Source organism: Cornus florida, unplaced genomic scaffold, assembly GCF_030987335.1.
Source record: "Cornus florida cultivar Cherokee Brave unplaced genomic scaffold, ASM3098733v1 CherokeeBrave_3.0.0_Hap2_Chr05, whole genome shotgun sequence".
Taxonomy (NCBI): domain Eukaryota; kingdom Viridiplantae; phylum Streptophyta; class Magnoliopsida; order Cornales; family Cornaceae; genus Cornus; species Cornus florida.
In genome coordinates, this window is record NW_026775575.1 from 114,225,048 (window position 1) to 114,237,655 (window position 12,608).

The 12,608-nt window shown below is 33.7% G+C and overlaps 3 protein-coding genes across 3 annotated transcripts; 2 read left to right on the forward strand and 1 right to left on the reverse strand.

The window, feature by feature from the left end:
- Nucleotides 1-1,887: 1,887 nt before the first annotated feature.
- Nucleotides 1,888-3,883, forward strand: LOC132308761 (scarecrow-like protein 23). Its single transcript, XM_059806970.1, has one exon. The coding sequence runs from the start codon at nt 2,219-2,221 to the stop codon at nt 3,560-3,562; it is 1,344 nt and encodes a 447-aa protein (XP_059662953.1). The 5' UTR covers nt 1,888-2,218; the 3' UTR covers nt 3,563-3,883.
- Nucleotides 3,884-6,951: 3,068 nt separating this feature from the next.
- Nucleotides 6,952-7,781, reverse strand: LOC132308762 (uncharacterized). The gene is made up of 2 exons (XM_059806971.1): nt 7,505-7,781; nt 6,952-7,445 (listed from the first exon to the last, which is right to left on the reverse strand). The coding sequence occupies exon 2, from the start codon at nt 7,420-7,422 to the stop codon at nt 7,219-7,221; it is 204 nt and encodes a 67-aa protein (XP_059662954.1). The 5' UTR covers nt 7,423-7,445; nt 7,505-7,781; the 3' UTR covers nt 6,952-7,218.
- Nucleotides 7,782-12,214: 4,433 nt separating this feature from the next.
- LOC132310010 (uncharacterized) lies at nt 12,215-12,586 on the forward strand. Its single transcript, XM_059808253.1, has one exon. The coding sequence runs from the start codon at nt 12,215-12,217 to the stop codon at nt 12,584-12,586; it is 372 nt and encodes a 123-aa protein (XP_059664236.1).
- Nucleotides 12,587-12,608: the final 22 nt, after the last annotated feature.

A 12,608-nucleotide genomic window follows, 5' to 3' on the forward strand; every position in this document is an offset into this window, starting at 1 on the left:
CAGAAAATTGAGTATTCTAATTCTGTTAGGAATAATATTGTGAGCGTGTATTTAAATTTTGGAGGGTAAAAAAAAAAAAATAAGAAAAAAGAAAAGAAAAAAGAAATAGTATACAACAGCGGCAGTAGTTTTGAATAAGCATTTGATTAGGAGTTTCACCAAGACATCAAAAACACTGACTTTCTGTAATTAATTGTTCTTTGTCTAGAGCCGCCATTATCACGACAAATTAAAAAGAGTATCGTTTGGCAAACAAACATGGGGACGAAAAACGTTGTATCATGATGAGCTCTGCAATTGGTTGAGAGTGGTATCCATTCCAGAATATTAGTATCAAAACAAAGGACACACACGTGTTATTATTATTATTATTATTGAGGAAGAAAATACCGGTTTAAATATAAGAGATTATAACAGACAGTCTAATACCATACAAATGAAGTACTATTAACAAAAATATATATTCTTAATAAGAAATTAAATTCCATAATAAGAAATTGTTTAAGAAATCATTCATGTGGTAGATTTGAGATGTCAATTTATCCAGAAATTCTTTCCTTCACTACCTCTAATGGAGTTTAGGCTAGATTGTTGAAAACCCGAATCTCCCCATATTTATTAATAAGCATTTTATAAAGATAATTTTATCATTAACTATAGCATTTTTCTTTCATTATTTTTCCATAAAAAACATGCTACTCAAACTATCTTCGACCCCTATATGAAGCACTTTTGTGAAAATTAAATTATGAGCGGTGATTGGCTTGCTTTTTCTGTTTGGAACCCGTATTCAGTCTTGCATTCTCTAACTTAACCCCTAAAACATTCTTACCGTGAAAAATAAAATATAAAAAATTATTAATTGTTATTTGAGGGCTAAAACCGAACATGACACAATGGTGTGAGTCCCACTCCTCCACAATTGTTGTGGGACTCACCCCACTATTTTACGGTTCCATTGTAATAATTTTTCTTGGATCTTATTCTGATAATTTTCTTAAATTATCTTTGAGGGATAAATTTTGGAATAGGAGTGACCCGCCTAACTAACATCTCTATTAATTGAAAAAAACTTAAATGTCTAATCACATGGTACCACTATCACGTAGTGATTATTAAGTAAGAATACATTTATTTTAGTAATGCCTATCAATATATAATTAATACGTAGTTATATATCTCATCATTATATCAAAACATTTAAATTTTGGATATATTATTAATCTAATTTGATACAATCAAGAAGTAAAATATGGTATAGCTAACTTTATAGTATTAATTTGTACAGAAGACTTGTCTCAAACAAAACTTGCCTTTCATATTGAGTTTTAACCATTTCACCATCCTTAATTGATATGCTGGAGGGATCCATCCATTAGGTGGTCAGTGAATTATTTAAAAAAAATTACCCACTCAAAATCATTAGATACATCACTGTATATTATTAATATTATTATTGTTCAAAATTGCACGTCTCTTATGTTTCCAACACTTAATCTCTCTTCTTATTTGTGTGTCCATTTATCGTCAAATAAAAAAATAATAATAAATATAGAAAATAAAGTCATAATTAATTTAGAGTGAATCATGAGCCAGTTTTTAAATGGTAAATCATATTTTTGATTAATCCTAATGTGTACGATTGTGACATTGACATGGAAAAGTGTATTTGGCTATTTGATGGTCCAATGATTTGACATAATCATAACTTTATAAAGCTAATCCTAACCACACTTGGTAACAGAAGTAATGATGGTGATGATTAATACTTTTTATATTATAAAAAAATTAATAAGACGTATCAATTTCTAAAAGATAAGACAAAGCTTGATCTCTTAAAACTTGGCAAAGCAACTGCCAGAGAATCCAAAGATGATGTAATTAGGGAGAATATTAATACCTAATCAGACCTTAATTAAACTACAACATTTGCTTCCATAAACACTCAGCACAACAGACAGACTTGACGACGGACAAACGGAGAAACTAACGTCGATAATACCACCAAAAAGCTATTGACCTTTCTCATCCTTCCCCTCTCTCTCCCTCTCTCTCTACTTTCTCTCTCATCACTGACAGTTCGAATTCCCCTCTCTCTGCAACTCTCTGCAGAAACTTTCTTGTCCGTTCTCGAAGGTTTGGCAATTTTCACTCAAAAGTTTCTCTAAAGGGCTTACCCTTCTTGATTCTCTCCATTTCATCTCTCTATCCACCGATTATGCTTCAAAGTCTAGTTCCTCAATCTCCAATTGGCTCAAACCCTAGCCCCAGCTCGTCCAACTCGGCCATGAGAGCTAAACGCACCATAGACCGTGCCGGTGGCGGCGGCGAATCCTCCGGAGAGCACGACGACGACGCGTCGCGGAAGCGGCGAAACTTTTCCGGGGAGGCCACGGTTTCAGGCGAGAAAACGGCGGTCGAGCATGAAGAAGCAGTCATCGACGGCGAGTCCACCGGGTTACGACTTCTAGGGCTGTTGCTACAATGCGCCGAGTTCGTGGCCATGGACAACCTTGACGACGCGACCGATCTTTTGCCGGAGATCTCCGAGCTCTCATCGCCGTTCGGGTCTTCACCGGAACGAGTAGCGGCGTACTTCGCCGAAGCACTGCAGGCTCGGATCATCAGCTCGTGCCTCGGCACGTATTCGCCTCTCAACATCAAATCCCTAACCCTATGTCACATCCAGAAGATCTGCAACGCCCTGCAATCCTACAATTCGATCAGTCCGTCCATCAAGTTCTCTCACTTCACTGCCAACCAAGCGATATTCCAAGCACTGGACGGCGAGGATCGAGTCCACGTCATCGATCTCGACATAATGCAAGGCCTTCAATGGCCAGGATTGTTCCACATCCTGGCCTCCCGATCGAAAAAGATCCGATCCATGCGAATCACTGGCGTCGGATCCTCAATCGAACTCCTGGAAGCGACCGGCCGGCGACTCGCGGATTTCGCGAGTTCACTCGGTCTACCCTTCGAGTTCCATCCTTTAGAAGGCAAGGTTGGGAACATAACTGATCTGAGTCAACTGGGAGTAAGAATTGGCGAAACAACGGTGGTCCACTGGATGCACCATTGCCTATACGACATAACGGGGAGTGATTTAGGGACGTTGAGATTGTTGACTTCTTTGAGGCCCAAACTGATCACGATCGTCGAACAAGATTTGAGCCACGGAGGTAGCTTTCTGGCGAGGTTTGTGGAGGCACTGCATTATTACTCGGCGTTGTTTGATGCTTTGGGTGATGGGTTGGGTGAGGACAGCATCGAACGGCATCAAGTGGAGCAGCAGTTGTTTGGGTGCGAGATCAGGAACATCGTGGCCGTTGGTGGGCCCAAGAGAACCGGTGAGGTCAAAGTGGAGAGATGGGGGGATGAGCTGAGGAGGATTGGGTTCCGACCCGTTTCTCTGGCGGGTAACCCGGCCGCACAGGCCAGTTTGTTGCTTGGCATGTTCCCATGGAAAGGATACACTTTGGTGGAAGAGAATGGGTGTTTGAAGTTGGGATGGAAAGATCTGTCTTTGTTGACAGCATCCGCTTGGCAGCCGTCGGATTAGATTACCAGAGGCGAGGAGAGGAGGAGGATATCGGGATTGAGGTCAATCATAAATCGAAAGGACATGTGTTTGTCACCAAGTACTATTTATTGATAAGTAGAGGAAGGTTTTGTCTCTGATTTGGTACAGTTTAAGAGTTCTGGTGATTGAAGCATTAAGTGAAGAGCTGTCTTGTTCACTTTGTTGTAATTCTTTGAAAGGAAGAAAAACATGTATTCGTTTATGTTGGAGTGGACCGCTATTTTTTCTAGAAAATTGAACCTAAATAAATAAAGAAATAGATTGATTCTTTATGGGATCCATTCCTAGTGATTTTAAAAACACTCGCTATACATACATTTTTTTAAAGGTGAATTACATTGACCTTATGTTGTGTTTGATATGCAAGATTGTAAATATGGAATATGTATGAATGGATTGATAATAATAATTATTTTAATATTTTGTTGGACTAATTTAAAATTTAGAATGTAATAAATTTTAAATTAAAAATTTTAAAATATCTTAAATTGAAAAAATAGCATTCTTTTATAAGGGCGTGACAATGGTGCTATAGGTAGAAGTGGAAACCGAAAGTGGTGTTGGAACGCAACGGTGGTGTTGTGGAAAGTGTTGGTAGAAATAATGGTGGTAATGGTGGAAGGTCACAGTAGTGTAGGTGATGATGGTTGGAGGAAGTAGTGTGGTGGTGGTAAAAGGTGGCAGTGGTGGTAAGTGGTGATAGAAAGCAATGAAGGTGACGATGGTGGTTGTGGTGGAGGGCGTTGGCAATGGTAGTGGCGGTAGAAATGGTGGAAGGCGCCGGCAATGGTGGCAGTGACAGTGACGATGGTGACAACTGTGTAGGTGGTAATGATGATGGTGGTGGAAGGCAATGAAGGTAGCGGTGGTGGAAAGCGGTAATGGTGAAAGGTGGTGACAAAAGGTAGTGGAGGTGGTAGTGGTGTGGTGGTTGAAGGCAACAACAATGGTGGTGATGATAGTAATGGCAGTGGAAGGCAATGGAGGTGGTGGGGTGAAAGGCAGCGGTGATTATGATGGAAGGTGGTGAAAAGCAGTGGTGAAAATAGTAATTTTTGGACTTGGAACATAAGAGTATTTTAGATGAGCATTTCATTCTATTCCATTCATGTACATTATAAAAAATAGTGTAAACTAAATTGATATGTTATATATCAATGATTTTGTGGTCCAGTAATATTCCCTCTATTTTTCAAAATGAATGATGAATATTCGAAAGTGAGCGTGTGAGCGTGACTTATAATCTCTAGATAACAGTTTCATGCTCGGGATTTAATCCTTCTTGTTTATTTATTGTGCCGCCATAGCCAACTAGGTACTGGTCTCTGCGAGGGAGTCGGAGTCCAATCAATTGCAGTGGAACAAATAAAAAAAGGGTTGGTTTGTCAGTCATGTCAGTTGTCAGCATGAATAGAATAACGCTTGCATGATTTACATCGCTAACCATTAACAAAAACTATTGAGTTACTCGCCTAACCCTTATGAAACAAACCTCTTTTGCATCGCTACAAACTGGCTTACTCGCCTCACAGTTGTTTATCCCCCAATTTCTTTTTCTGATATTTTCCTTCATCACAGCCATGTAACTATTTTTTATTTTTCACCAGGGGCCAAATCTCCATTTGTAAGTTGCAGTTTTTTTTTTTTTCTTTTTTAATCATTTGAAAGGCACAGAAGCCAGGAGGCAATACAAGGAATAAGCCGAGCCAAATAAACACATACAAATCATGAAGCAATATAATAAAATGAAGAACATGTTCCACATTTGCTAAGAAAGAGTTACCGCTCTAAAACGAAACCATCAAGGAAGAAGACAGCAAACTGGAGTGACCAAATATCAGGCCATCATCAAGACAACAACTTCAAAACTGCATCTACAAGGCGCCTCCACACAGCCAACCCCGCATAAGATCAAATCAAGCCAGAGAAAAACAAAAATCGAACTAGATTAGAGATCTAACTGAAGGGAAAATAACAGATCTACCCTTTCGAGTCTGAAACAAACCAAACAAGAGCAGATCTAGCCATACAAAAACAAAAAACGACGTAAAAAACCACCCACATACGAACTTATTATTACACCACTTTCATTCATTGGTTCAATCATTGTTATGCCATTGTTATTAATCTGTGGGAGGCAAGTAAGGTCACCTCCCCACTCCTATGAAAGTCCCCACTCCTATGAAAGAAAGCAAGGAGCAAAGGCGGAAGGGACCGAGCCGCTGTGAGAGAGAGAGATGGGAAAGAGAGAGAACAGAGGAAAAGTTGAGGTCTGTGAGTTGCGTTTTGGTGGATCTCTCTTTAGTGAGCCAAGTATAATCCCAACTAGCTAGTGGGCTCATTTGATAGGGACTGTTTAATATGTTACTTTCTTCTCGCCCCTTTAGGAGACTTCTTGCACCGTAAGATTGTTTTTGATCCTTCATTATAGAATTCCACCATCTTTTCACTCATTTTTTGTTAATAGGAAATTGGTTCAATTTCAATCCCTTTTGTACCAATTCAGCAAATTTATAATTATTTACGTAATAATTAATATTACTTCAGTCTCAAAATAAATATATATATTTTTTGAACTGTGACTTACACCTAACTTATGTACCTATGTTAAATTGATTACACAACCCTACCATAGAATATTCCTATCGAGATCCTAATTCCTTAAGGCGACATCTTTGGATGAATATGCTGTATTCGTCTTGTTAGTTGAAAATAATACTACTAATGCCCAATAATTTCTCCAATTATCAAAACAAAAGTGTTACTGTGCAACTTGATCTAGGGAAATTGAAGTGGGAATATCTCAAATCACAGTGGTCTCGAAGACACTCAACACATATACCACGTATAGATCAGCTCTAGTACTATCACACTAGTCTCCAAGGTTGTTTTGGATTAATTAATCCAATTGGGGTTAAACTATAATGCCTGAAAAACCAGATTTCGTCAGATGCAGGGAAAGATTAGCTCGCCCCATAACAATGAACCACCTTTGCAAATTTCCTTTTAATGAATCTTCATTTTTAAACTAAAATTTAAAATTCATTCATTTCATTTTTCGAGTTTACGACTCAGAATTTGAGTAGGGTTTAAATTAGCTACAAGGTGCAGTGTTCATGGTTCGGGATACATGACCTATGTGGTTTTGGGTTCAAGGTTTTGAGATTTAAGGACTCAAATTTAAGGATCAGGTATAAAGGTTTGAGAATTATGTTCATCCATAGAACCAAAGGAAAATGACTTCTCTGTAATTACACTACCATAGTTAGCCATCTACAGAATTCAAAACTAAATCACTGTGATTTAGGCTACCTTTGATGAGGAAAATTTAAAACAGAGACTCCAACACAGTCCAATACTAGTAATCATTTCTGAATTTAATACCCCTTATTTCTATAAACTTCTAAGATACATCATACACCAAAGTAATATTTTACCAAAAAAGTATTTCATCATCAATATATCCATACCTATGTAACATATGATTTATATATATACATATAAAAAAGACGAAGCGAGCAAACAAAGCAAACAAATTAAAGTAGTAGTCATTAATCATCAAGCTAACCCATATGAGATCGGTCTCCAATTGTTCTGATGAGGAGAGAAGCAGTGTCTTCGATCTACAAATAGTCTTAGTATTTGACGACCAAACGCCTAGCACACATACTGCAATAGAACTTTTTCTTGGTCCTAAAATACAGAGGCAGGAAACAGAACCTCCATTGACTCTCAACGTCCATGGCCTGTATCATCCCTCCACAGTACGGACACGACCCTGGTGCTGGTTGCCTAGATATCACCCTTTCGTCCTCATCGCACACGAACACCAAACACATCTTTATCCTCTTTCTCTCTCTACCTTCTTCTCTTTCTCTGTCTGAGTTGCTTTTCTTTGAAATATCCTCTTTCTCTCTCTACCTTCTTCTCTTTCTCTGTCTGAGTTGCTTTTCTTTGAAATACAAATTGAGGGTTTTGCTGAATTGTTGATTACTGGGCTATCTTGGGATTCTAGTTTTGTGATTTGAATTAGGCAACAAGGCGTGTATGTGATGGTAGTATTTATAGAGAGAGAAATTTAGAGAGAGGGAGACGGAAGAGGGAGGAAGAAACTAGACGCGTGTGGAAGAAAGGATTGAGAGGAAGAAGGTGACTTCAATCTAGAAGATTCGAACCGACCCATAAAGGTTTTACTTTTACGTACCGTTTTACTTTTATTCTATGCTTAAATGATAGACTTTTCTGATAGCGCGTGGAGGAGCTGTTGAAACTCGCCTTCTATGCGTGTGTGCATGTGGAACACATATTTGTTTGTACTAAACAATTTATTTTCCTTTGCGTTCCATATTATAAAATTTTTGTAAGAGCGTTTGATAAAATTAAAAATTTTAAGAATTGAAATTTATAGGTGTTTTATCCTCACCTATAACTAAGTGTTACTTTTTTTTTTTTTTTAATGATATTTCAAAACAAAACATAATTTAAATATATATTTGAAAGCACCAATTAATGTTTTAAAATTATTAAAATGGAGGCGATATTTGTACTCCACTTTCTTACATTTGCACTACAATCATAAATGATATGACAATTTTAACCTTAACTTTACAAATAAATGATTATTACTTTTTAATTGACACAACTGTTCTTTTAGATTTCCTATAATTATCTAATTTTTAATATTTTAGGTCTCTTTTGAGTTTGACAAAATAATAAAAATAATAATAATAATATATATATTTTACAGGACCAAAAAAAAATATTATGTTGAATAAATTTCCTTTTCTGACCGGACTAAAAAAAAAAAGTAACCATTAAAAAAAATTATCACTTTTGACAGAAAATAAAATCCCCCAAAAAAACATATTTATTGAAAAAATTATCTCTTTTGTCAAGATAAAAAAAAAATTCAAAAAAATATCTCTATTGATAAGTCCCCCAAAAAATATTTATTTTTATTGAATAAATTATTATTATTATTATTTTTCCTAGTTGGTACTCATACACACTTACCTCCATGGAGGCTCAAACCCCTAACCTCCTTTTGAAAAGTAAGGCCATGGTACCACTAGGCCACAGATCTGTTGGTTAAATTATTTCTTTTGACGGGACCCATAAAAAATCACCCAAAAAAAAGTTACGATGACGAAAAAAAAAGAAGTTAACTTTGTTGAATAAATTATTTGTTTGAATTGTCAAAATAAAATTATCGAATAAATTATCTTCTTTGAGAGGACCTTCAAAAAGAAAAAGAAAAGACAAAAAAGTATAGCATAGGGAAAAAATATATATTAAGGTAAAAAAAAAAAAAAAGAAGTTAAAGTTGTATAAATGATAGTTATAGTATTATAAAATAATGGATGGTACAATAAAGAATTGAATGACCTTTTTGTCATTTTCTTTAAAAGAAAACAACATGCATGTGTAGTGTAATTAGAGAAAAGAAGAGTGCAAATATGGCCTCCCTTACTGAAATTTTAATTTTTTTTTTATATTAAAATCTTAATTTTAATTTGATTATTTCAAATGTAACAATTTGTTTTATTGTTCCAAATTTAAGTTTTGAAAACTTTTTAAAATAAATAAAATAGTAAATGTTAAACTTCACTATTTTTTAAAATTAATAAAATAGTAATTATTAAATTAAAATATGCTGAGTAGTATCACGGCGTGCATGACAAGGAGGTAAATTTCAACCTTTTTATTTGTATGCGTTATTCTTGTTCTTGTATGCCTCTCTATCTACGCGGAATCATATATGCAAGAGAAGAACTTTTACGCGCTTTTGGATAAAGAGTAAATTCCAGGAAAAGTTTGAAGGATGTCGGGCTCATTTGTGATTAATTTTATTATTATTATTATTATTTATTTTAGTCACGTCCATCCAGTAAATATATAGATACGGAATATATGCAATCATTCATGGAAATTTTGTCATTGTGTTAGTGGTGCCCATATGTAATCTCAATAAATTTAAAAAATGATACCATATATTTATAGAGTATGTTTGAAATGTGTTACATTTAAATTTGATATAGAATTTTAAATTTGGAACCATATTATGTTTGGAATGAATGATATAGAGTTTTTGGCCCAAATTCATATCAGCAATTTGATGATATTGTGTGTTTTGATTAAAGTAAAATAAATTTTTAAAATAAAATTTCGTTGCCGAACATAATTCCGCGAAAAACATTTTTATAACAAATCGGTTGTTTTGGTATTAATAAAAAAAGACTTTCATGAATTCCTTTCAATAAAATTCTTTTCACACAATAAAAGACTTTTTAATATTAAAAAGCTCTAACAAACGCACTCATAATTTGTTCGGATTGTCTGGACTTTTTTTGCAAAACGGAGAGGAGATCACAATTTGATGATTTGATTATAAAGTGGACTTGTATTGCAATGATTGGAAAATGTTGGTCTAATAACGGGCTTGACTGTGGTTTGTTTGGATCCTCATGCGAAGCAAAGCAGTTTTCTTCTGTTGTAGAGATTAAATTAAAATGACTTAAAAGTGCAAAAAAGATCCATAAAGTATCATAAAGTGAAAAATAATTTTTTTTTTTTTTTACTATTTTGAGTTGCAAATCAAACTCTTAATTATATAAAAAGTTACAAATAAACCTTTCTCGATTGCCGGTCAAAATTATCAAATACTAACCATTAGTTCATGAATTTTTTTTACAATTTTTCCTAATAATAACAACTAATATCAATAATAATAATAATAATAATAATAATACAATTATTATTAATATTATTAATAACTAATAATATTAGTTATAATAATAATAGTATTAGTAGTAGTATTAATAATAATAATAATAATAATTTAAAAAAGAACAAAAATAAATTGCTTGATTAATTGCCATATGGCTACAAATAGTTTTCGCAAGCTCATAAATTGTCAAAACATATTTCAAATAATAATAATAATAAAAATAACAAATAGTAGTAGTTGTATTTATTAAAATAACAAAAATAAATTGCTTAGTTGCAAAGTATGTGAATCAGTTTAAGAACCTCCGCAAATTAACAATAAGAATAATAACAATAACTAATAATAATAATAATAGTACTAGTAGTGGTAATAGTAATAATAATAAAATTTTAAAATAATGACAAAAACAAATTGTTTGATTGATGGATCCATATACATATAAACAATTTTTGCAAACTCATAAATTATCAAAATAATAATAATAATAATAATATATTTAAAATAATAACAAAAATAATTTAAAATAATAATAATATTATTATTATTATTTAAAATAATAACAAAAATAATTTGCCTGATGGATCTATATACCTACAAACAGTTTATGAAAGTTCATAAATTATTAAAAAATAGTTCAAATAATAATAATAATAATAATAAGATTTAATAATAATAGTAGTGGCGGTGGTGGTAGTAGTAATAATAATAATTTAAAATAATAACAAAAAAAAATTGCAAAAAAAAAAAAAAAAAAAAAAAAAAAAAAAAAAAAAAACAACTATCAAGAAAATGAAAAATAATCCCCTGGACTATCTGCAAATGGGGTATAATATTCCTTCAAAAGGATAATTTAGGCATTACTTGAAAATACATAGGTGTGTGAATCAACAGATACCAATAAATATGGTCTGGTGATCTGGAGAGACTTATTTACAACTTTTTATATAGTTGAGGGTTTAATTTGTAATCCGAGATAGTCCAAGAAATTTATTTTTCACTTTCTTGATAATTCATATATATATATATATATATATATATATATTGCACTATTGCCTTAAATATATATATATTTTTTTTACACTTTTGCCTTACAATTATTAAAAGGTCCTTCCCCAATTAATTAAATGTAGACTGACTTGTCATAAAGACTGTATGTAAAGCACACACCTTCTTGATGACTTTTCAAATGCCACAATAACTTCCCAACAAAATTTATAAAAATAGCTTCATTTATTTAAATACTAAAGTAATATTTTTAAATTATACATCTAAGTTTATGTTATAAAATCTATTTTTATATTACTGTTATGGAATTAATCATTTTTTAACTCGGAGAAACCATAAAGAATTTGTAACTCAAACTTCCCAGTAACCACATTTGCCACGTGGTCCTAATTAAATAAATATGAACATAGAGAAACGTAATTCGAAAGTTGATGTGTCCATTGGTTGGAATGAGGAATGACAGCCAAATATTCTACTTTGAGTTATATACAAATTGACAAACACTAGCAATCAGGTTATGATTCAGTAAGAAAAATTAAACGTTTTGGATAGTGAAATGAGTTCTACGTACTTGAATTTCACCACGAAAACATTCATCTTATCCGTCTAATAAATAAGAACAAATAATCATGACCATCAAATTTGTACTTTCCACAACCCTACAATTATATAATAAATATAACTCATAACATTTCCATGAAACTTCACAGTATATGCTTAGCTGTTTAATCATTTGTCACACGCAAACGCAACCCTCCACAACTGAGTATCTTGTATGAGAATTCTCTTTATGCGTTACAATGTCTTCCCTTATAAAAACCCAAAGCTCCATTTCTCATATCTCCACTTCACACATTCACATAGTATTATTTCCAATCATTTTCACATCTACAACACAAATGGGTAGAAGAAACTGGTCACTCCTAAGCCATCTGAAGAGGTCCCTTAAGAAGGTAAGCTTCCTACTGCACCACTTTTACATCCACCGGTGTCGGCTAGCTTCCATCACAAATGCTCGTAAGAGTCGCAGTGTAAGCTTTAATGACCGGTTAGGCTTGTGTGAATTCACCAAAGATGAAAATCAGAACGAAAGTAGTTCGACATGGTGTCTGCAGAGGACAAGAAGCTATGCTGCTGCTGTTGCTGCTGATGAAGAAGATATCGATAAGAGAGCAGAGATGTTCATTGTTAATTTTCGTCGTCAGCTTCGGTTGGAAAGACAGATCTCTCTGGAGCTAAGTTATTGCAGAGGAAACAGTTTTGGGACTTAACAAAAGTAGCATATACTGCCGA

Coding starts and splice junctions, on each gene's coding strand:
- LOC132308761 (XM_059806970.1), top strand. CDS start 2,219: ATGCTTCAAAGTCTAGTTCCTCAATCTCCAATTGGCTCAAACCCTAGC.
- LOC132308762 (XM_059806971.1), bottom strand. CDS start 7,422: ATGTGTTTGGTGTTCGTGTGCGATGAGGACGAAAGGGTGATATCTAGG.
- LOC132310010 (XM_059808253.1), top strand. CDS start 12,215: ATGGGTAGAAGAAACTGGTCACTCCTAAGCCATCTGAAGAGGTCCCTT.